Below are 25421 nucleotides of genomic sequence, written 5' to 3' on the forward strand. Positions count from 1 at the left end.
CTCTGTCTCTCTTCACAACCAAGGGGCATCTTTGTGGACTGAAGTTTCAGAAAGGTAGGCACCACGTTGCGGATGTTGTTACTATTTGAGAACCTTCAAAACCAAGTTGGCCTTGGCTGTGTGTGTGTGTGTGTGTGTGTGTGTGTGTGTGTGTGAGAGAGAGAGAGAGGGAAGGAGAGAGAGGGAGAGAGAGAGGGAGAGAGAGAGTGGGAGAGAAATGATGAAAATGTTTGTTTTGGGCCTGATTGTGGGAGAGATACAGAAAAGAGAGTTTTGAAGCCATTTGCTTGATGAGTTTTTCTTCAGAAGTCTTTAGTAGTGGAGAGTAAATGTTGAATTCAAACTTCTAACTTGTATTACTTGCTCTTTGGCGAGTTTAAACTGATTCACTGAAGGGACAGGAAGAATTGTTCAGAGAGTGGAATCACATGAGGCTGAACACTCAATCAGCATAGCTTGGTTTATTTGGAAAGCCTTGACTCAAGCTGAAATGCAAAGGGTGACCGAGGATCTCCAGGCGGCATAGCAAAAGCCATTTTAGAATGTCTTAAATTTGGAACAAGGCAGAATTTGCTCATCTCACAGTAACAAGGTTTTCTAAGCTGGTTCTGTCTTAAGGGAGATAGTCTAAATGTCATGTCCAGAAGACATTAGGTGATTAATTCTAAAACTGCCAGCTTTGTGCAGAAAAACGAAACAAAAACAAAACTTTATTTTTTCTAACCCATGTTTAGTGAAGATGTTCTTTTAAGAAATTTTATTTCCTGAAAAGCCTTACACAGAGCAAAGGAAAGAAACCTTTGGGACTCACCAGATGATGAATATTAATTTATTCATTAATCTATAATGTCCAAGGTCCTTCCCTACCATGAATGAGGATTCAGACTTTAAACACCTTTCATTCCTCTCCCCTACAAGCCTTTTTTAAAAAGGGGGTTTCCACTTAAAATTTCATCAGTAGAATTGCTGGACAAAGGGACAAATTCTTGAAGGGGAAAATAGGCATATGTTCATACTGACAGTAATTGTATAGTCTTCCCATTAAAAATATTCTGTCTTTTCTAAAAGCAATCAGATTAATTTATATAAGTTTGAAGATAATTCTGGGTTAGCAATAATCTGCACTTAGTGGGTTCTTGCTGTATGTATATGCATTTCCCATTTAATTCATTGAGACAAGACTCATCTTATGCAGTTTTCAGATAAGGAAATTTAGGCTCAGTGAGATTTTAGCAGTATAATAGGGAAGAGAGAAAGCCAGAACTCTGTTGCCTTCCTACACACAGATATATATACAATCATATATATATATGATTGGAGCCTTCTATTCTCCTATTGTATTCCATCAGCCCTTTACAGAGTCCTTGTCACCTGGAGGTGTTTCTGAATCCAAAATAATATGCAGATATGTTAATTTGGTATCATAGCAAAAGAACAAGAGCCAATCTATAATTTGCTTCTACTCTTGGGGTGAAGGCATGATGAACTGGACTGAACAGACCTAGATTTGAATAGCTCCTTCCTGGTTACTAATTATGTGACCTAGGCAAGTCAGTGAAATTCTTCAAACCTCAGTTTCCTTATTTATAAGCTATTTATTATAATGTCCATCACATGGCATTGTTTGTTACAAGGAATAGAGAGACAAGTTATGCAGTGTGTCGTCTGCATGACTGAAAAATGGTAGGCTTTTGATAAATAGTAGTCATTTCTCCAATTATTTGTTGATGCTTTGGCATGCCAGATCCTGTTCTGGGCATGGGGGTATCAGCAGTGAACAATGGAGGCAAGAACCTGCCCTCATGGAGCTGCCTGGTGCTTGTTTATTATATCATCGTGTGATTGACTTTCTTTGAATATCACGTTGTAATTATTGAGATCCTTTATAGTGGATACCATCCAGCTTTGACATAGCCTCTGAAGCAGGATAGTGAAAGTCCTGTGCCAAGATTCCCCTAAAGCATAGTAAAATCAGGCAAAAAGCAAGAACATCAGATACTTGCTTTACCAAAGTCAGTTTGTTGTGCTAATCATTTCAGAGTTAGAGGTCAGGAAAGATGTGTTTTTATGCACACATTCACACATACACACACACACACACACACACACACAGATCATCTGAGTTTTCCTGGGCTCCCAAAACCATAGCAGAAACCTTGCTGGCAGGATGCATGTGGGAGGAGGGTCTGGCTCCAAGAACTCATGGAACAGAGAGTAGTGTGGCAACCATTCATTTGCTTTGGGCCCCAGGCCATCTACTCAGGAGCCTTGGGCTTTCCAAGGCCTCCACAGTGTGAATTTAGGTGTGAATTTATGCAATACAAAGCTTGAACTGGAGATAATATACCTTTATAAAGACAGATTCAGGACAAGAGTGATTGATTTATTTACTGGCTAAAAGCCTGGAGTTAAGTAGGCCAGTTGGCATCAAGAATGGCATTTCGGCATCTGTCTCTAACTTTGAATCCCAGTGAACTGCAGATCATAGCAGAGAGATAGGAGAGGAACACAGGGAAGCTCCCTCTGGAATCAAATGCAATTGTATTCTTCCTTTTCCTGGAAACACCTGCGCACGCAATACCACTGACCTCATTGGTTTTACACATCGTGAGTTTGTTTTAATTTAGTTGGTAGACCCAGAATGATTGAAGAAATCTTTGTGTCATCCCAGACAGACCAGAAATTGGCACTCTGAAAGGAGACTTTCTTAAGTGGCAGGACTTACTTTCCTAAGCCCAGTGCAACAATCAATCTCATCATTTTATGGGCCATACTATATATTGCCTTAAGATTGTGTCTTATAGCAAGGATTTTAAATGATGAAAATATAAACTAAGTTAAAAGCCTAATTAGAATAAATTAGGGCTTAGGTATAAAAACCTCAAACAGCACGTGGATGGAGAGATTAAGAACCTTTGACCTTGGGACTTCCCTGGTGGTCCAGTGGGTGAGATTCCACACTCCCAATTCAGGGGGCCTGGGTTCAATCCCTGATTGGAGAACTAGATCCCGCATGCATGCCACAACCAAGAAGTCTGCATGTCTCAACGAAGAGCCCACATGCTGCAACTAAGACTCAGCACAGCCAAAATAAATAAATAAATAAATAAATATTTTTTTTAAAAAGACGCTTTGACCTTATACAACACTGTAACAGCCTAAATTTTCCCAGGGATTTCTGTGGATAGGGGACAGATGTTCCATTGTAAATGGACTTCAGCAATCACTGTATTTTTGAAACAGTTAAATTATTTCCAAATTTCATTATTATCAGACCTTAAAGTCTGAGGAAGTCCATTAACAAGTAGAAGAGGGCTGTGTGAGAGGGAGTTTGACCTTGAGACACATTTCCCCTTTCCCAAGTGGGAGGATTTAAAATTTCTCAGGCAGGGAGTGTTCACATGCTGCTCAAATATAAAGTTAAAGGGTTTTGGTTCATTTAAAAAACCATTTCCTCTTTATTTTTTTGCCAACCTGGTCGCTGGAAAGTCTGTGGAGGGTATCTGTACAGTGTTCTAAGGAGTGTGAACTGAACAGACCAGAGGCCTTACGCATAGCTGGCATTTGGTTTACAGAAGTTCCAATTCAATGGAAACTTTCCTTTTTTTTTTTTTTTTTCCTGAATTTATCTTCAGGAAATACCAGGAAACTAATACATTTAACCAAAATTTCCAAATTCATCTGCTCAGTATTGGTACACACAAACACACACCACACAGACACACAGATGCACATACACACACACACGACATAGACACAGATACACACATACACACACTACACAGACACACACACACGTTCGTGTGCATGTGCACAATATAAAAACAAAATCAAAAGATACATGCTTTTTGCATGTGTGCAGCAAAGGTTTAGTTCTCCTGTCATAGATTGTGCTGCCTTCTTCCATCCTATAGCTCTGCCTTCTGAAACATGTGACGTGTGGTCACTGGGCCTGGAGAAGGGAGAAATGGAAGCAGTTTTCTAGCTTTTTTTTTTTTTTGCGGTACGCGGGACTCTCACTGCTGTGGCCTCTCCCGTTGTGGAGCACAGGCTCCGAACGTGCAGGCTCAGCAGCCATGGCTCACGGGCCCAGCTGCTCCGCAGCATGTGGGATCTTCCCAGACCGGGACACGAACCCGTGTCCCCTGCATCGGCAGGCGGACTCTCAACCACTGCGCCACCAGGGAAGCCCCAGTTTTCTAGCTTTTTTTAAAACTGAGATATAATTGACATATTATACTAGCTTCAGGTGTTGTTACATAATAATTAAATATTTGTATATATTATGAAATAATCACCAAACATAATTCTCGTTAATGGGAAAACTGTAAAATTCACAGCTAATGCATATATTTAGGTGATTTGAAGAGATAAAATATTACATTAAGGGACTTGAAATAATTTTTATTTATATTTCCATGTTCTAAAATGAAGTGATTAGGGAGGAAAAAGCATATGTCATAATCCATTTGTCCTTTATAGAGTACTTGTGTTCCAGAACAAGGCTTATTTCTTTTATTTTGATTCATTTGCCAGACATACTTTAGCAGGTAGTCAATAAATACTTGTTGGTTAGATTGATCCTGACACAGGCTGAACAATAATTATTTCAAGATTCAAGCAAAAATTCTGAGAGCATTTTCTTCAATAATGAAGATGACTTGACATCATTTAACAACTAAATTGTCTTCAATTTCTTCCCCTCAAATTTTGTTCTCTTGCTTGACATCTGATTAAAAATGTAAAATATGCTGATGCTGAACAAATCTCAAACTGCGCAGATGGGCAATTTTCATTTGTGATGTTCCCACAGGCTCACTGTCACTTCCGACCTTGGGTCAGCGTTACGGGCTTATAAGGAGCTCCTCCTGTTCCATTAGCTGTAACTGGCTTTCCCTGACTTGTTTCCAATGGAAATATGCTTTCTGTGGAATGCTGGTCTACAACCAATTGTGGAAGAGAAAACGTCAAAGCATTACTAGATGATGACTGTAAAATAATATTCAAGTTGGATTTTCCTAAGTAATTGTTTCACAGATTACACTATTACAGTGGTTTTCAAACCTCTTTTAACGATCACTGATGGTAAATACTTTTAGATCTCAACTCAGAACACACACGCACATTAACTGGAATAAAAGTTTCCCAAAACAATACTTGATATGTATTGATGTTTTCTCTTCTATTCCATTCCACTCTATAAAATTTCTGGTCATGATCTACTAATTAATTTTGTAGCTGGTAGTGGTTCTCAATACTGGCTGAAAGTAAGAATCAACTAGGAAACTTTAAAAAAAATACTAAAGCCAAAGGCACAACAGACCAATGAAATGGACTAGAGATTCCAGAAATAAACCTCCACTTTACATATTGGACACAATACATTTACTCCAATACATATTGGACCCTTGATTTATGACAGTATTGATAATATAGGGAAAGAATGATCATTTGAATATCCATATGGAAAAAAATTAACCTTGTTTCTAACCTCAAAATGTATAGAGATCTAAATGTTAGTATGGATGTGACAGGTAAAATAATATAACTTCTGGATCTGTACTGTTCCGTGCAGTAGAAGTTGAATATCATGATTCTTTTGTTCACTTTCAGAGCATCTTTTTCTTTTTGGTCAACCTTAAGACATTTATAATTAAATTTCACTGACATGAATGACACAGGGGAACTCTGAATCCTCTCTTACAGCATATGAAGCCAGCAACCTGCCCTGCGGGTCAGCCCAACCCCAGTTCCACCACTCTCATCTAGCTTCACATGTGGTCCTGCTTTACAGAATCAGACTAGTCATTCATGGTAGCACTAATGGCAACTGTATGTTTTGGCAGAAAAAAATCTGAGGAAATACCCAATAAGTCTTAGTTTAGAGAAGAAGATTTTAAATAGAAGGCTTAGAAACCCATAGACCCCAGATCAAGATCAATAGAGGAATAGCCAGCAGATCACACTGGCACATGTTGGACCTCCCGCGACCAGGGAAAAGGGAGTTGGCTCTGTGCCTGACATGGAACTGACCTGGGACCTTGGTACGTGTCAGCATGGTGTTTTCTCTGATTCACAACAGCTAATGGCAGAAATCAGAGACAAATGAAAATCATATAAATATATATTGGACAGAAATTTAAGGATGCCCTTTTGAAAAGAATATATATTTGAAAAGTCTGGAAACCTAGGGAAATTTTTATTTTTAAATATGTTACATTTTTCATATAATATACCCAGAATGTTTTTTCTTCCAGATACTTTTGCAGTCAAAAGATCCCTAATTTTTTATAAAATAAAATAAATAAAATATATTTATTTATTTGACTGTGCTGGGTCTTAGTTGCATAACGTGGGATCTTCGTTGCAGCATTCAGGATCTAGTTCCCTGACTAGGGATCGAACCTGGGCCCCCTGCATTGGGCGCACGGATTCTTAACCACTGGACCACCGGGGAAATCCCAAAAGATCCCTAAATTTAAAGCCATGGATTTAATCATTAATCTCCCCCAAAAGTATAATTAATAAATGAAATATTTTCTCTACATTGCAGACTTTGCAGATACCCTATATGTCTCTCTATGTCTCTGTCTCTGTGTCTCTTTCCCCCTATCTACTTAAAATCTGGGTGTTCTGCATTTTTTTTTCTTTAAGGGGCTTCTTGCATTAGATAGAGCTAGACAGGAATGACTAGTTCTTTTCAGTTTTGAGATCTTATGAGTTACTTTCTCTTGGTGAGTAAATAGCAAGAGCTAGTGGCCATGGACAGAGGGAGAGTCTGGGCTGAGGAAGGGAGATGACCCATCCCTGTTTGCTCAAAGGAGGAAACAGTGACTATCCCAGCAGGTGCCCAATTTCCTAATCTCATGCCAGCACTTCTTGCCAGGGGGAAATCTCCCCTTTTATTTATTTATTTTTTAAATGATTTCTGAGTTAAAGAAGGAAACTGTTGGGAACGTGTAATTGAGATTATTTTTCTGTACTCCTTCACTGCTTCCCTGCCCTCTGCTCTAGGCTCTCACACCCACTGCACCCCACCCTCATCTGAAGATTATGGGAATCTTTGTCATCTTGTTCTTTTCTAAGGGATGTTCCCTTCTGCAGTGGCAGCAGGAAACATTTCATAAGCATATATTTTAAATATTAAAATTGGAAGCTTGCTTCATCAGTTCTCTAATAACACCAAGTCCTTCCCTAAAAGTAACTTTCTTCCTCTTCATCAGTGAGTGAGACAGATGTTCCAGATTCCTTCTTGATCAAGGTGTGGCTCTATACCCTTTTGTAGGTTTCACTCTCTTTTATAAGAGATTCCTTTGGTGACACTGCCCCCGACGGCTACCGTGTTGTAAGAAATCCTGCTGACACTGAGGAAATGAATTACCCTGTCAAGAAAATGGATTATCCCTCAGAAAAGCTGCTCCCCCACCAACACTTGGTCGGGTAACCTCAATACTGATCAGGGTAATACAGGAAATCAGTGAATGATGGCTGGCTGTTGTGCCACCTGGAAGTCCATAGTGCCATTGATGAGGAAATGTAAATAGTGACCACAGTACCAACACCTGCAGCTTACTGGGCACTTACTATACACCGAGCGTTACAAAGTGATTTAGACACATGACCTCATTTCATCCTGACCTAAAGTTTACAAACATAAAAATCATTATACCTGTTTTACAGATGAGGTCATATAGCTGGAAAGGGGTAGGGTGGGCATTCAGATTCCCAAACATCTATTCTTGACAAGCCAATAGGCCTTGGGTTCCTACGCATCCTGTCCTGAAATTCTATCCCAGTGTGTTGTGGGGGGAAGGTCTGGGCATCCCCCCAGGTGAGTCTGACCATTGGGAAGGTTGGAACTAGGTGACTGTATACAAGACAGCCTCTCCAGGACTTGTCTCCAGACTCTCTGTTTAGCAGAGTTTGTACCCATTATGTGGGCTTCCTTTACTGAAAGAAGAACATGAAACCAGTTATCTTTTCCCAGTAGTGAGAGATGTGAACATAGTGGCAGGAAGGCAGCTGTGAAGGAGCAGGAGATGTCCCATTCCTCTCCCTTGGAGAATCTTTTTAAACTTAGCATTTAATCTTATTATTTAAACCAGCCTGACATGGGATTCTTGCCCCTACCTAATAAAGTCAGGATAATAAGACAGTATCAATACATAACATTGATTCTGTACTTTACCGTATTCAGGTAAAGTACATACATACCTAGTCACTCTTAATCCACAGCAGGTCTTTGCAGTAGGTAGAATTAGCACCATTTAATTCAGACGAAGATTCAGAGATTGAGTTGTCCAAGACCTAGCTATTGACAGGTCTGGCCCTTGAACGGGCTGTCTGACGCCAGAGCCAAGGTTCTTTCTTTTTCAGCTGTTTGAAAGAAAGTGAGCTACTTGAGGCAGTGTATGTAGCACTGCACTCTTTTAAAAAATTCTTAAATTGCAGGCTTGCGATTTGTATGGTGGTCTTCCTGACCTGAGACTAAGTGAGTGGGGAGCTTCTGCAGAACCTGCCACAGTGCGCAGGAGGACCTTGCACCCAGCCAATCCTCCAGTTTCTCCAGTGGGAAAACCTGAGACAGAATCAGGGCCTGGCCTCAGGTTCCTCTGTGAGTCACTAGCAGCAGCGAGGTTCTCAACTCCCTTGCTTTTGCCTGCATCAGTCCCTTGTGCCTGAGACTAATAACAGCGTAATTTATGAAGCAAGATATGTGACTCACCAGGCAAGGGAGGAGAGCTTGCAAGGAAGGACACGGCGGAGAGGAGCAACATATTTAACAGCAACTGGAAAGGAAATGCTGACATGATGGTAATTGGATTAAAATTTCTTTACATTGCAACACCATTGCCTGGTTACCCAGCTGTTCATTTATATTTTAGACTTCTAAAGTTAACTAAAAAGGGGGGTGGGAACAGGGGAAAGAGGGAAAGGGAATTCTACCTTTGAAGGCAGAATTATCAAATCTATGTAACTTTCTCATAGATTTCTTCTCAATCATCTTGGACCCCTTTTCTTTGAACCCCAGGATTTGCATTCTTCTAAAACTTATCCATTGTGTAACTTTGCTTTACATCCTTCTTATTTCAGCCATACCTGTTTTTCTGCCAGCTCCTATCCATGTTACCAGTCTAAATAAACTTCCTCAGTCACTTACCTCTCTTGTTCCTGAGCTGGCCTTTGACAATCTTTGTCAGTTAATGACCAGGACAGAGATGAACCAGAGATCCGATAAAGGTGAAGAGGCATCCAGGAGAATTACTTTTTGGTGAATACTCCCTCCTTAAATGGCTTTTTCTGCATTATCTTTATTATCTCCAGAATCTAAAGTCAGTTTATAGATAGGTCACAAGAGCCTGTCTTCCTGTTGACCAAGGAAGCACATTGTAAATTTTCAGTTACCTGTTTGTGTGTGTAAAAAGGCTGTGATAAGTTTTATGTAGGTAGCAAACTTGCCTTACTTCAAATCATCTATTAGTTTTTGTATATGAAACATTAACTTTAAAAGTTAACTTAAAAAGTTAGCCTCTTAAAATATATTAATGTGAAATAAATCACCTTAATAACACCTTTTAGTATGGGAAGCTGGGTGCATACTGGGAAAACAATAATTTAAAATCTTAAATATGCAGAGTTTTACTGTTCTAGCATATCAGTTATTTTTTCATGTTTCTTTCTAGTTTTTGTCTTTACACACATGCTCACACACATATGTTTATGATTAAAATAGTATATTATACGAGATCATATACCATCATATGATCATAGTATAGATATAATTTTGAATTTTCTTTTTTAAACGTGTCATAACATTTTTCATGTTTATAAATTTTACAATTTTAGCATTAATTGATTATTATTATATAGAGTTAACATTTAAAAATGTACTTAAACATTCCATATTTTTAAAATGCATTATTTACTAATACTGAAGTGTTATTTATTAACTATAGTTTAAAAAGTTTTCTGTCCAATTTACACATATTTCTAGGTAAGCATGAACATTTTAGTGACTCCTAAAATTTATTATCCGATTCCAAAAGGGTGGTATCATTTACGTTGCCACCAGTAACATAGGAATGTACATTTATATGTAAATGATATATATGAGACATTTATAGCATAGTTAGCACTGAGTATTATTTTTAAATAATGTCTTCTAATTTAATAGGTGTAAATTATAGGATTTTAGGACCTGGAAGTTCATTTAGTTGCTCTCTTTAGAAGGGCAACCTGGTATTTGATAGCTTGACTCCAATTTGCCGTTTAACAGGCATGTAATACAGTGATTTACAAATATTTACTCACTTTGTTATTTTAACAACCTCATCAGGGTGGTACAATTATTATTTCCGTTTTGTAGATGGGGAAACTGACATTAAGTTAGTTGTTCAAGGGCACATGGCTAGTTAAGTGTCAGAACACAGGCAGTCTGGCTCCAGAGTCCATGTGCTTGACGACTGTGTTATACTGGCTCCCTTAATATCTATTTAGCATATACTGTTTGTACACTTTCCGTATGCCAAGTTATGGGTGCTATTGTGAGTAAAAACAATTTTAGTCCCTGCCCTCATGGATCTGGAAGTCTGGGGAGGGCACCAGACTTTAATCAAATCAACATATATATAATTACAAATTTGATACATGTTATGAAGAAAAAGGATGGAGTGATGGTAGCATCTAACAGGAATATTTCTTTTAGCTGTAAGAGTGATGGGGGGGCAGGGGCCATGGAAAGTCTGGATGAAGATCTTAGAGATACTTAAATTGAGACTTGAAGGATAAGGAGGAGAGAGTAGGGTGAAGATGGGTGAAAAGAGCATTCTAGGCAGAAGGAATAGTCTATGCATATGCCCTGAGGCAGGAAAGGACTTTCCCTTCTGCTCTAAGGGTCATAAAGTTGACCGGCTTGCTTGTGGGATCACAAAGTGAGGGGAAGGGGATGCACAAGTGAGCCTGGAATAGCAGGCAGGGGTCCAGTGGTCCAGGGCCATGCCACAAGCTTCTCACTCACAGAAGAGTGCACACAGGGGGAGGAAGGTGAGAGCTGCCTCCAAACACAGCTGGAGTTGTTTTGGGCAATAAGCTGCCGGCAGAGCCATCCCCAGGTGGGGTTTCTTCTGCACACAACAGCAAACGGTGACCCTGCCTGTGCTTTTATAGGAATTAAACTTCACTGGCTCATTATTTGAGTTAGGAAGGGGATATTTATGTTAGGAACCTAGATCAAGGCATATTGTGAAGTCTTATTATAGAGCCAAGAGAAACATGGCCTGAAGAGAACAGCACCAGGGGAGAGAGCCTTCGCTTGAGAGAGAACATGACCCCGTACAGATGCCAAGTGCCTTGTTGGCATTTTAGGGGTTTATTAGTTTTGCTGGAAATTTTTCCATAATGTGTACTAACAATGAAAAAGTATTGTTCTAGAAGAAAGTGATAGCTGGCTCATGGGGACATTAACCTATGCTTTGGAATCAGTGGAAGCAAAAAGGCAGAAGCACATCTTCCTAAAATCTCAAGTCAACTTTTACTCTATAAGTGAACTCTACATACAGTATTAGAAGGGCAAAATGAGAAGGCCCTTTCTTCTAATTTCAATTTCAGAGGCCTTTTTGATTTGCTCAATATAACTTTAGCTTTTGTTAATTAGTATTAGAGTAAGCACATAAAGTTTGTTGGACTTTTCCATCAAGTCAATCAGGATTAGAGAATGAAGGATTGACCAGTAGGAAGAACTCTAAAGAGTATAGGAATCACAGCTATAGGAAGCAGTCACGACCCCTGGGGTGGAGATAGAGTACACAAGGAAGAGGCCCCCAGGGCTGATGTGCAGACCCTGATGAAGAGGGCACTGAGGGGTCACTATGGAAAACCAGCAGAACTGGCTGGCTATGGAACTAGCCCTCAGAAACTTGCGGGAAATCTGCCCTCTAGGGTGCTGTTCATTGGGAAGTGTCTCGCTGGAGACACTCTGGCCACAAAACTCCCCAGGAAGGTGCTGGTGGATTCTGCTGGCTGCTGGGGGCTGCTGGAGCCTTCACTGGGAGTGCACCAGAGCCAAAACCAAAACTTCTTCCTCCTGCAGTGTCTCTCCACCACTCCCTACTTAGAAAGGTCCTGGGCCCACTGGCAAAGGGAAATAGGTAAAGGGACCAAAGGGACCAGACTTACTTCACAGAGCAGGCAAACAGGGTCAAAATCTAATGACTTACATGAAATAAAAGTTTATTTCTCTTGTACATAACAGTCCAGATATAGGTGGACCAGGGCTAATGTGCTAATTGGCTTCAAAAATTGCTCCAGTTCTGTCATCCCTATTTCCAGCTGTCAGGAAGGAAGACAGAGAGAAGCCAGGACATGCAGCTTGGTCTTTAGGGAGATTACCCAAATCAGTTCCCACTCCTGTGTCATTAACCCAGACATGGTCACGCATAGCCGCACCTAGCCGTGCTAGAGGGAGGTTGGGAAATGTTGCCTCGTGTGGCAGGGCAGCCATGTGCCAGGTTAAACTGGGGGTGTGGGGGGGTCTGTAACTAAAAGGCAGAATCAATGGATACTTAGGACATCCTGACACCCCTCAATGGCATCTTTGAGGCAATACCATGTTTCTGCTACAGATCTTCTGAAATTTTCTTTTTCATCTCTAAATTCGTTCTGAATTTCTTTGAGGCTTTAAATTGGTATAATTGTAAAATTCAATATGAGGGAATTAAAATTGTTTTTATCTTGTTGTAAGTTAATTACTTCTTTACATAAAGTATAGGGGTTTTTTTTTTCCTTCTCTTCAGTTTTCTAAAGTTATAAGCCCAGGCATTTATTAGCTTTTTTAAACTAACTTAGTCATAATAAATATCCTTCAGAGTTAAGTTGCTCTGTCATTTGCATTGTCTTATCCATTTGAAATGGGGCAACTTAAAATGCTTTCAGAATTGGAATTTACAACTGGCTCAGTCCTTACACTGTTCACAGGAAGCAAGTAGCTGCTCATGTTTTCTTTTGTGTTTTATCTTAAAGGCATAAACCAGTTCTTTTGGCTGAGTTGGTAGAGTTAAGGTAGACTAAAGGTAGATAAACATGTTTACCTGACCTCCTACACCAAATTTTAAAAATTGTTCTCCAACTAATGAAAATGAAGTTGTATATAGTTATCAATAAATTAGATATAATTTCTGGCCATGGTGTCACGCCTTTATTGTTCAAAGCTCCATTCCAGCCTCAGTAAACCCTCCATCAGTTCATTCAGCAAGCACTTGTATAGTGTCTACTGTGTGGCAAACTTTGGGTATACAGTAGTGTATGAGCCACACAAGGTCCTTGCTCTTCTGGAGCTGACTTTCTCTTCACCAGAGAACCCTGGTCCCTCTGTAATCCAGCTGGTCACCCAGTCACAAAAACTCTCACCAACTCTCATATCTTCCAACCATAATAATACTCAGAAATTGTGAACACTGATTCAAGAGTGTCTCTCACTGCATTGCTCAGGAATATGCCTTTAGTTCAATTTAACTTGTTTTCCTAACTTCCCATTTCTCATCACTGTCCTCTATCTGAGAGATATTTTCTGTTCTGTAGAGATACTTTCTTGTCACTCCCCTCTATCCAAGAGATATGTTCTGTAGAGTTATCTTCTAAACTGATGTGATGTTTATAGTAGGGATTAGATGGATAGTTACCAGAAGCTGTCCAAAGACTCAGCCTGACTTGGAGTTCTTACCTCAGCAATAGTTTGAGTACCACATTTTTTCAGAACTTTACAAAAATGTTGCTTCAAATAGTGACAAACCTGTAACCCAGATGATTTTATTTCTTCAAGTCCTAAGGTCAGATTTAATGGTGTGTGTCTGAGAAAGTGGCTCAATAGGCTTCCTTCACCCTGATGGGTTCTGTATCCATGAGGTCAGAAAATAATGAGTCATAAAAACCTACATTCATTAGATTGTCTTCCTGCAAACTACTGGCAGCTGGAGTTGAAAATAGGGTTTTAAATTTCCACAGTATTAGTGGGAAAACACAGCTGGGCTATGATGCCACCTCCATTACTGAACTTCCCCAAAGTAAAAAGAAATAACTGCAGGTACTTTTCTTGTAAATATTTCCTATTTTTAAAAATAGCTTCAGATTCTTTTATATAAATAAAAATTATAGTTCCTTCAGATTTTTTTTTTATGTAAGTAGGAATTTCGGTACTTAGGGAATGTACAAAGGATGGGAAAAAATGGAGTTTGAGTAGCTGATGAGAAAAAAAGGGACGGAGAATGGCCAAGGAGTAAATGAATACATTTGCTTCCGAGAGAACACTAAGCAGAGACGGAAAAGTTGTCAACACGGTTGGCAATTTTCAGTTGCCAGAAAGGCCTAGAGTTCAGCCAAATGAATCAAGATGAGAGATGGGCTATGAGTTTGATGTGGGAGTCAGTGAGCTTCTCAGAGTGTTTTAAAGTGACTGAGTCACAGGCAGGCCTCCTGAATGACTGATTCATTGTTGCAAATGCTCAGGATATTTTTTTTTTTTTAGAGCAGTAACTTGTGAGGTTTTAAAAACACAGGTATCTCTCCATCTCAATATTTTCTAATTCTCCTTCCATCTGAGGATTGTTTAAATATCACAATAGTTAGTTAACACAGCATACAGGTACCATTCCACTCACTGTGTAGGTAATGTTTGTCATCCACCAAGCATCTTTTTAAGGCTGAGTCAGGGAAGCCAGCAGCCTCTGTTACACTGAACAACCAAGAAACCCTTAAGTAGTGACTGAGTGCCACTGTCGCATTTGAAATGTAGGCGGAACAGGAGCAAAAATGGGAGAGAAAGAAAGAAAAGGGGACCAACAAGTGTCCATTGCGGGCAAGATGAGATCCAAGGCTAACCAGAGGGAGAAACTGACATGCTACAGGCTGCCAGTCCCTCCTCAGTTACTCAAGGGAGTTCCTGCTTCCCCATTTAAACTTTAGAAGGAAATCCTAAGAACAGGCACTTCTGCTAAATTTAAGGTTCAGACAGCTGAATTGGAGCTGTCCGTTTCTCCTGAAGGAGAGTGGGAATAATGCTAGGTGTATCAGTCAGTGCTCTTGATTGTAAGCAATGGAATCCACCTCTTTCTTACTACCTTAAACAAAAGGCTTCACTGAAAGTGACTCACAGCACCAAAAGAAGGGTGATGGGCCAGACCTGGGCCACAGTAGAAACCAAGAGACTAAGGTGATCAGGAAAGCCAGGAAGCCGAGAGATGACAACTGTCTTCTCAGCAGCAACAGCCTAGGCAGAATGCCATCTGCTGCTGCTGCTGCTCATCCCGGTCTGGTCCAGATTCAAAGTCCTGAGTAAAGCCTCCATTTTGCCAACCCCAGGCCATCCCAGGCCAACGGCTAGCAGATGGAAAATTGTCCATCTTGGCTTTCACAGTGGGAAAGGCATGGTACCAACTCTACACACATTGCTGATTTCCTCTGCTACTAGGAGGGCTGGAAGCTGGGCTACCTCTGGAACAGCACGTCCTGTACACTAGAGTCGGAAAGATGACTGTAAAGGATGCCAGAGGTCCTGGGACAGGCTTGTGGCCTTAAGACAGCTACTGAGAGGCTAAGAGAATGTGACTTGCTTCTTGCTACTAGACTGAAATGGCAGAAAAGAGGAGGAGAGTGCCATTCCCAGTTCTCTCTCTGCTTAGCCCTGGATCTCGTCTTGGGAGCAAGTATGGTAGAGAGGCTGGCTGGAGGGTTAGCCTGGATGAGTAAAGCCCACTGCCCAGAGCTAGACTGTTGATCTGTGGATGTCTACTGAACACTCTATACCAAAGTCTGTCATCTGAGAGAGCCATTTCTCCTTCAGAGGAGTTAGTCTGTTTTTACTTTTTAAAGCATGAAACTTTTTTTTTCTCCCAGAAAGCTATTAACTTTAAAATCATGCTGAAGTCTGAATCTGGATATAGTCTTTCCTTCACTATTTATTTTTTTGGGTTCATGAACACGATCTTTTTTTTTTTTTTTGGCTGCACCGCACCGCTTGCGGGATCTTAGTTCCTTGACCAGGGGTCAAACCCGCATCCTTGGTGGTGAAAGTGCGGAGCACTAACCACTGCACAGCCTGAGAATTTCCCATGGACACAACCTTGACTCAGGTGAATTTGGGAGGTAAAACTCAAGACCCTTAAATGAGATGATAGGAAGCTTTAGCATGAAGTTCAGGCTGAGTCATGGATTAAAAGATGTAAAGGTTAAAGGAGGATGAAGCTGAGAAGGAGACATTTATTTATTTATTTTATTAAAAAAAATTTTTTAACATCTTTATTGGAGTATAATTGCTTTATAATGGTGTGTTAGTTTCTGCTTTATAACAAAGTGAATCAGTTATACATATACATATGTTCCAATGTCTCTTCCCTCTTGCGTCTCCCTCCCTCCCACCCTCCCTATCCCACCCCTCTAGGTGGTCACAAAGCACCGAGCTGATCTCCCTGTGCTATGCGGCTGCTTCCCACTAGCTATCTATTTTACATTTGGTAGTGTATATAAGTCAGAAGGAGACTTTTTAACTTTTTTTATTTTAGATATAACTCACATACCATATAATTCACCCATTTAAATGTGCAATTTAATGTTTTTTTTTAGTATATTCACAGAGTTGTGCAACCAGCACCACATTCAATTTATGAACATTTTCATCACCCCCAAAAGAAACCCTGAACCCATTAGCAGCCACTCCCCACTTCCCCCCACACCCCCGTGTACACCCTAAGGAACTACTAAACTACTGTTTGTCTCCCTATATTTGCCTATTCTGAACATTTCACATGACCGGAATCATATAATATGTGCCTTTTGTGCCTGGCTTCTTTTACTTAGCATGTTTTCAAGAGCCATCCATGTTGTAGCATGAATCCTTTCAATTCTCTTGAGTATATACCTAGGAGTAGAATTGCTGGGTCATATGGTAACTCTGTGTTTAACATTTCAAGGAACTGCCGGACTGTTTTCCACAGCAGCTGCACCATTTTACTTTCCCTCAAGCAATATATGAGGGTTCCAGTTTCTCCACATCCTGCCAACATTGTTATCTTTTTTGATTATAGCCATCTTAGTGGGTATAATGAAGGGTATCTCTGGGTTTGTTTCTTATTTGCATTCCCCTCATGGCTAATGATGTTGAACATTTTTTCATGTGCCTATTGGCCATTTGTATATCTTCTTTGATGAAATGTCTATTCAAGATCCTTTGCCCATTTTAAAATGGGGTTATTTGTCCTTTTATTATTGAGTTCTAAGTGTTCTTCATATATTCTAAATACAAGTCCCTTATCAGATATATGATTTTCAAATATTTCCTCCCATTCGATGGATTGTCTTTTTTTTTTTAACATCTTTATTGAAGTATAATTGCTTTACAATGGTGTGTTAGTTTCTGCTTTATAACAAAGTGAATCAGTTATACATATACATATGTTCCCATATCTCTTCCCTCTTGTGTCGCCCTCCCTCCCACCCTCCCCATCCCACCTCTCTAGGTGGTCACAAAGCATCGAGCTGATCTCCCTGTGCTATGCGGCTGCTTCCCACTAGCTATCTACTTTACGTTTGGTAGTGTATATATATGTCCATACCACTCTCTCACTTTGTCACAGCTTACCCTTCCCCCTCCCCATATCCTCAAGTCCATTCTCTAGTAGGTCTGTGTCTTTATTCCCATCTTGTCCCTGTGTTCTTCATGACCTTTTTTTTTTCTTAAATTCCATATATATGTGTTAGCATACGGTATTTGTTTTTCTCTTTCTGACTTACTTCACTCTGTATGACAGACTCTAGGTCCATCCATCTCACTACAAATAACTCAATTTCATTTCTTTTTATGGCTGAGTAATATTCCATTGTATATATGTGCCACATCTTCTTTATCCATTCAACTGTTGATGGACACTTAGGTTGCTTCCATGTCCTGGCTATTGTAAATAGAGCTGCAATGAACATTTTGGTACATGACTCTTTTTGAATTATGGTTTCCTCAGGGTATATGCCCAGTAGTGGGATTGCTGGGTCGTATGGTAGTTCTATTTTTAGTTTTTTAAGGAACCTCCATACTGTTCTCCATAGTGGCTGTATCAATTTACGTTCCCACCAACAGTGCAAGAGTGTTCTTTTTTCTCCACACCCTCTATATGGATTGTCTTTTTTGTGTGTGTGTGTGGTACACGGGCCTCTCACTGTTGTGGCCTCTCCTGTTGCAGAGCACAGGCTCCGGATGTGCAGGCTCAGCAGCCATGGCTCACGGGCCCAGCCGCTCCGTGGCATGTGGGATCTTCCCAGACCGGGGCACGAACCCGTGTCCCCTGCATCAGCAGGCGGACTCTCAACCGCTGCGCCACCAAGGAAGCCCTGGATTGTCTTTTAACTTTCTTGATTGTATCCATTGAAACACAACATGTGTTAATTTTGATGAAGTCCAATTTATCTATTTTTTATTTTGTTGTTTGTGCTTTGGGTGTCATATGCAAGAAGGCTTTGCTTAACCCCAGGTGTTGAAGATTTACTCCTATATAATATTCTAAGAGTGTTATTATTTTAGCCCTTATATTTAGATCTGTGCTTCATTTTGAGTTAATTTTTGTATGTCCTGTGAAGAAGAGATTCTTAACTCTTTTGAAGCAGCAGTAATTGATGTTTGGTGGCAGCACATGAAGAAAGAGTAAATAGTGTAGATTTTTTTCCTGAATTTGAACTACATATTCCAGGGGGCCACCCTTAACTTCTGAGTTCTTTCTCTCTCCCCATATATATTTTTGGTTGTTTGATGTTAAAGTTACTAGGCTTTCAACAAATCTTGTTTCATTGCTTGCATAGTATTTAGCGTGGCAACCCCTATATAACCATTGTAAGCTATTTATTTAGTAATATTTCACACTGGACAACATAATCTTTACTGCCTGGAGTTGCATTTTAGGAGTGAGCAAACTATTTTGTATAATTATTATAATAGTATCAAAACTAACTCACTACCATTGCTATTTGTTCCCTGAGTCATAGTCTATTAAATTTGGAGCTAATAAAGTAATGAACATGCTAAGGCAAACTTTTAGGAAGAAATGGATCTCCCCTTGCAGGAGTAGATCGTTCTGATGCAGTGAGGGACACAGGCATGGTACAAGGTTTGTCCGTTAGAGGAGAGACTCCCATGACCTGGACTCATTTCTAAGATCTGTAGGAAGTTTGAATTTTAGCTGTAGTCTCGCTCAAAGAATTGTGCCTGCTCTTGTTCAGTCCCAATCTGGCTGTGCACTTCAATGCAGATTTCCTCTCTTAATTCCCTCTGGTCAGTTATGTCAGATGGCCCAGGCAACCAGGCTGGAATCCTCAGCTCCCTTGCCAAAGTGTGTTAATTCTTCCTTCCTAACAACTCTTTCATCAGTTCTCACTGTCTCCTCCTGAGTCCAGATCCAGGTCAGTCCTGACTCAGTTGTAAGCTCCCTGAAGTCTAGGATCATCCCTTTCCTTTCTGTAGACCCGAAGACTGATAGAAAGTATTGAATAAATATTTCCTGATGACCTTTATTCCACCATATTTACACAATTTTGCGACTGTATTAATGCTACTTACCCTCCTCCAGGGTAGAAGTTACAGTAAAATGATTAATACATGAAAAAGAAGGCAGCCCCTCTCCTTCTCCACACAAGGCTTGCAGGTGTGGGTGTGACCGGTTTCCTGCTACTTTGCACGCACATGTCTCTGAGCAGGAGATGAGAAATGGAATAAAGTAGGGAATATCTCACCGTGGTTAGTTATTTGCTTTTGATGTGGATTTTTCTGAAGCATATTGATGTCCACACTCTGGAATTCTTCCTCATCTGAAATCAGAAATGTTGATACTCCACTCTGATCCTCACCTCTGATTGAGTCTTTCCGCTCTCTTGGGTCTCACTCCCACCAGACTTGTTCTTTGGCCTCTGGTCCCTTGAGTTTTGTATTTTTTCCCCTCCTTCTCATTTCTTTCTTGGCCTCTCTTTATTCTCTACCCAGTTTGGATCTCATGTGTAATCTCATAAATGGCGTGATCAGCAGGTTCAGCTCCCTGATACCGCTGCTCTCTGCAGCTTCCAATTTCTGACCATATTTAGTGCTTCAAACTCCTAATTGCTCTTCAGTCTTCCTGTGTCCTGAAATGTACTCCATATTGCTGCCAGAGAGCGGCCATGTGTGTGCCTGGCCGGGGGTTCTGGAGGCTGAAACCCAGATCTCGTTCTGCTGGCAAGAAGGGCTGTGTCTGCCCAGAGGGGACACCATCCTCTAATCGGCACAAAGATACCACGTGGGCTCTCAGAGGACCTGGCTGCCCAAGCAGCCTTTCTAAAATATCTGATTATTTTATTCCTCTGCATAATACTCTTCCTGGGTTCCATTGGTTAAAGCCCAAGCTCCTTAGCCTGGATTGCAGACACTCTGTGACCAAGTCTGAACTGTCTCACCAGCCTTTTTTTTTTTTTAAAGAAGATGTTGGGGGTAGGAGTTTATTAATTAATTTATTTATTTTTGCTGTGTTGGGTCTTCGTTTCTGTGCGAGGGCTTTCTCTAGTTGTGGCAAGCGGGGGCCCCTCTTCATCGCGGTACGCGGGCCTCTCACTATCGCGGCCTCTCTTGTTGCGGAGCACAGGCTCCAGACGCGCAGGCTCAGAAGTTGTGGCTCACGGGCCTAGTTGCTCCGCGGCATGTGGGATCCTCCCAGACCAGGGCTCGAACCCGTGTCCCCTGCATTAGCAGGCAGGTTCTCAACCGCTGCGCAACCAGGGAAGCCCTCACCAGCCTTTTGATGAGAGTTGCCGTATGATTTATTACTCAAACTGGGACACTTCTGAAAGGAAGGGGCACTATTACTAATTATGCCAGGACAATAAACCGAGACTCTGAGCACTTGTGTGTGACCCAACATCCCACACCTTGGATTCTTAGGCTGTGGTGGAACCACGCTGCTGGTGGTGTTCCTTGGGCACCTGGTATTTACAAATCAAGAGGTTTTGACAGAGTTATTTTGACCACCCTGCTGTGAATCTGAGGACATTTGACTTCTTTCTCTGATTAACTGTTAAAGGATTACATCAAAACATCCTCAAGGTCAAAATGTCAAGATTAAAATTGTCATAGCCTAAATGATGAGATTGGAGCATCTAAATGTTCTTCTGTGTTTCTGGTTACTTGATCAGTGTACTTTCTCTCCTTAAAACTTCTATTCCCTCTTTGCCATTTTCCTGCCTTTCCCTGGTTTACTTCCACTTACCGTAATTTAAGACATCTTGAACATTGTTTAAGATCAGCTGCTCCAGTGGGCTTTCCCGACGCATCTTGGCTGGGCTCAGTGCTGGTCACCTTGTTCCCACAGCACCCACTACAAACCTGTTTCACTGTACCTGAAAAAAGTGTGTCAGAGTCGTCTGTCAGGCCTGCCTTGCCCACAGAATATAAGGTCCTTAAGGCAAGAACGCTGTCTTTTTAATCTTTGCATCCTCACTGCCTAGCACAGGGCTTGACAAATAATAGAATCTCTGTAAATATTTGTTGACATGGACTAATTTGAATTCTTTATTGTAATACAAAGTTAAATATGCTTGTCCTTTATCTCCTGGAGAAGTTCTTAGGATACTAGGCGAAGGTTTATACGTACTTGGAGCTTTCATGAAGTTGGCCTTTGGCATGTTGAAGTTGTAGAGATTATTGTTAGATTAATTTTCATATGATAGAAACATATAAGAGGAAGACACATACCCATAATATTAACACGTGTTGTGCCAAGAGTGTGAACAGTGGTGTGTTAAACTTCAGTTTGCCATGCCACAACCGAAATTCTTCTGAGAGTGTTGGCAGAGTAATTCCTGTTTAATGCAATGAAGCTCCATGAAGCCCGGTAAATAATAGTACTCCGTTCTGTTCAATAATAGTACCCTGTGTTCTAAACTCTCTGGTTTAGGTATTTTGAGTAAAGGTGTCAATGTTGTCTCAATTTTAAGTATTTGTTCTATAAGTCTAATGTATTCTTTTTCCATCTCTCTAGAATGTTTCAGATGTTTAAAGAATGGTTTTGGTTGGAAAGATTCTGGCTTCCTCCAACAATAAAGTGGTCAGATCTTGAAGATCATGATGGGCTCGTCTTTGTGAAACCCTCTCACTTATATATGACCATTCCATATGCTTTTGGCTTGATAATTATCAGACATTTTTTTGAAAAGTAAGTAGTGTTTGTATGTCTTTCCTCCCCATTCCCCTTCTTTGCGCCACCTCTAGAATAAAGAATTTTGGTAAGATTCTTAAAGAATGTGTTGTTCAGAGGTCACCACTAATGGGCTACAGATTCTTGGGGGAGTTCATGAAATTAAATGCACACTAAATATTATCTAGACTGAACAAATAAAAATTAGAAACACAATCTCCTCAAGTACATTTGTTTTACAAAGAAGAAAATTGAGATCAAGAGAGATAAAGGATCACAGAGCTTATTAGTGTCAATGACAGTACAAGAACTCAGCTCATCTTCCATGTACCATGTTGTCTGACAATGGATATGAATCCCCATGTCTTTGTTGGCAGTATTAGGAGAGTATGACTAGGGGATGCATTATCATTTTAGAATGCCTATAAAATAGCAAAAATGGCTCATTAAAGATCAAACTTAATATTGCTTTATAGCATAGTTTACTTTGAAGGTTTATTGAAAGTTTTAATAGCAGGCCTTCATTCCAAGGTATAAGGAAATCAAAGAAAAATATCAATTTGCTTTCTCAGAAAAAGTAAACTTCTTTTCTTTTTCTTAATTTAATTTAAATAGATATTACCTCCAACCTTTTATTAAAACTGTACTAGTGTTACGATAACTGAAGATAAATGTTCATCTATAATCTCTGTAGTTGTCTCTATTTCAAAAAACTGTTATTAGCACATTAATTTTTTTGGAGCAAAAACAATATTCAAATGTCAAGACTTGGATAAACTTAAGACAAAATCTGATAAAGATCATTTTGTCCAAGACTAACTGTAATGCAGATCATATGTTTATAACCATTTGCAGGGTCCTTATCTCAAGAGTTAGTTTGACCAACTCTGTTTCATGGATTGTCCAAAAGGTTTTTATACAAATAACAGCTTCACTTGGGCCAACAATGTGCTATTGCTATTGGGAGGAAAAGAAAGCCCCTCAATACCACTAAGCTCTAGCTGAGAACATTTGAAAATGTTCTTCCTTTTTGACAGTTAATTTTACTTTTACTCACATGTTTGGATTTGTCAAAGAATGCCTGAATAAAGTAGCATTGTGCCACTGCACTTCCAAATTAGCAAATTACTCTGCTGTCCTGAAATACTTGCTTTTCTTGCAGAGTGTCTTGTGATCTTTGAACTTGTCATCCAGGTCCTCTGTTTATTTGCACTGCAGATTTCCTACTTTTTGGTGGACAGATCCATTTTTAACATTTTGATCAGACAGTGAACTAGAAAAATTTTTGTTTGCCAAAGCAGCATAGTTGTGGAGGACCAACTACCTTGTTATGCCCTCGTCTTAGCCTCTCCAACAATTATCAGGAAGGAATCCAATCTTCTTTTAATTCCTAGGACCATTCTTGCTTCTTCTCAAGAGGTTAAGTATAGTCTTTCGTAACTCCTTATAACTTTAACAACTCCCAATTACTCACCCTTAGTTTTTTCCATCCCATGACACTACAGAAAACTATGTGTTGCTCCACTAATCTCATATCTCTCTTTTTTTCTGTATTTCTTTTAATGCAATAGAAGGAAGGAAAATTTAACATGGGAGCAAGATCACGCTTTTTGAAGTGTAAGTTTATATTTTTTCAGGGCTTCTATATCATTTGCCTTAGACCAAACCACTTAGATCATAAATAAAATATTACTTTCACCTTGCATTTGAATAGAAACTTATATTTTAAGAGGTACAGAAAATCATAAGTGGTGTGATCTCAGTCAAGAAAATGAGAGGTAAGTGAGCTGGCCAAGGTCACATGGTTAGTATGTCGGGAGTAGATCTGGGACTTAAACCCCCATGGTATGACACCAGGTTCAGGGTTGCTGGGTTTTTTTCTTCCCCTGTACCAGTACTTCTTGGACTTTCACAATGAAATACTCCTGGTGGCAAAAGAGAGTAAGTTAATATCCTTTGGGAGTATAGAAGACATGGCCTAAGGGAATGATAGCAAATGTGAACTTTTCTGAGCTATCAAAAATTCGTATGAATTTGACACAGTGTTTCAGCATATCCTATGGTATATATATCACAAGAAAGCTTCCTTCTTTTGTCCTGGACTGTGTTTGTGTTACACCTCCTCATTCCTGGAAGTGACCAGGAGTTGTGATTTGGCTGGCTCATTTTTATCTTTTAGTACTAACCACTAACCAAGGAGCCATTTAAGATGAGGAAGTAAGGGCCCTCCCCAGAAAGGAGTAGAGAGACAGATGGATAAAGAACAAACAAGTAGATCATTTGAAAGTGACTGACATTTGCTTTGTATTTAGAATTTCCTTTCCTTACAAGTTTTACCTTATGTTTTAATTTTTTTGGTGGGGAGGGGTCTAGAATAACAGTTTCTAACTAGTATATCCAGACTCTTCTATACATTCTTTTTTGTGTCTGAAGTATGATTTAGAGAGGATCTAAGCTACTCAAATTTAAGCACTTGTGGACTAAGCACATTATCTCAGAGTAAATTATGGTCCTGGAAGAGTCCAAGGCAGGGATGGGGGTGGTAAAATCAGAAGGTAATCTTTTTGCTTTTACTTAATGGTACAATGAATAGATACCCCACCTCTACCATTTCCACTGAGCAACATGAGGGCATGATGGGATTCTTTAAAGAAGGGTAGGTGTAGCAGTTTACAGGAGTTGAAAAAGGATTATTGCTAACCGTCTTCAATTGAAACAGTCTCAAAATACGTACATTGGACTTAAATGTTATCTGAGACTTGCATTACTTCAGATATTTTGTTCTCTCATATAAAACCCTCTGATTAAATCTGGTGAAAGAGCCTTTCAGTCCTTAGGAAATGGGAATCAATCTTAATGGCAATAGGCTATTGTTTCTGTTTAGGAGAAGTATTTAAACTTCACATGCTTAATATCTGCCTAGGCCTGCCTTCTTTTTTATTCTATAAAACAATATTGAAAAAAAAGTATGTGGAGGGTAGTGCTCTGGAATTGCTCAGCTTTTGACTCACAGGTAGTGCTGTGACTCACAGATGTAGTGCTAAAGGAAGAGCGGGCCATGTGGGTGACTGAATGAGGCCATCTGAGGGCGTCTGAATGAGGCCATCTGAGGGCTCAGTTCTGCAGTAATAGCAAACCTGAGACTCATTCCCTGGTAATTAACCTAACTTTGAACCATTTACATGGGAGCAGAAGTTCACGTTCTCTTTTCTTCCTCTTGGACTTTTCCCTTCT

General features: G+C 40.0%; 1 protein-coding gene across 1 annotated transcript in view; it reads left to right on the forward strand.

Moving 5' to 3' along the window:
• CERS3 (ceramide synthase 3) overlaps window positions 1-25421 on the forward strand; it is a 98054-nt gene continuing 72633 nt past the window's right edge. Inside the window, exons 1-2 of the mRNA XM_079701391.1 lie at window positions 1-54; window positions 22032-22205. Coding sequence (XP_079557517.1) covers window positions 22033-22205 — 173 coding nt within the window. The 5' untranslated portion in view covers window positions 1-54; window position 22032. The remainder of the gene's footprint in view (window positions 55-22031; window positions 22206-25421) is intronic.

This window comes from Hyperoodon ampullatus (assembly GCF_949752795.1).
Source record: "Hyperoodon ampullatus genome assembly, chromosome: 3".
NCBI classification, from domain to species: domain Eukaryota; kingdom Metazoa; phylum Chordata; class Mammalia; order Artiodactyla; family Ziphiidae; genus Hyperoodon; species Hyperoodon ampullatus.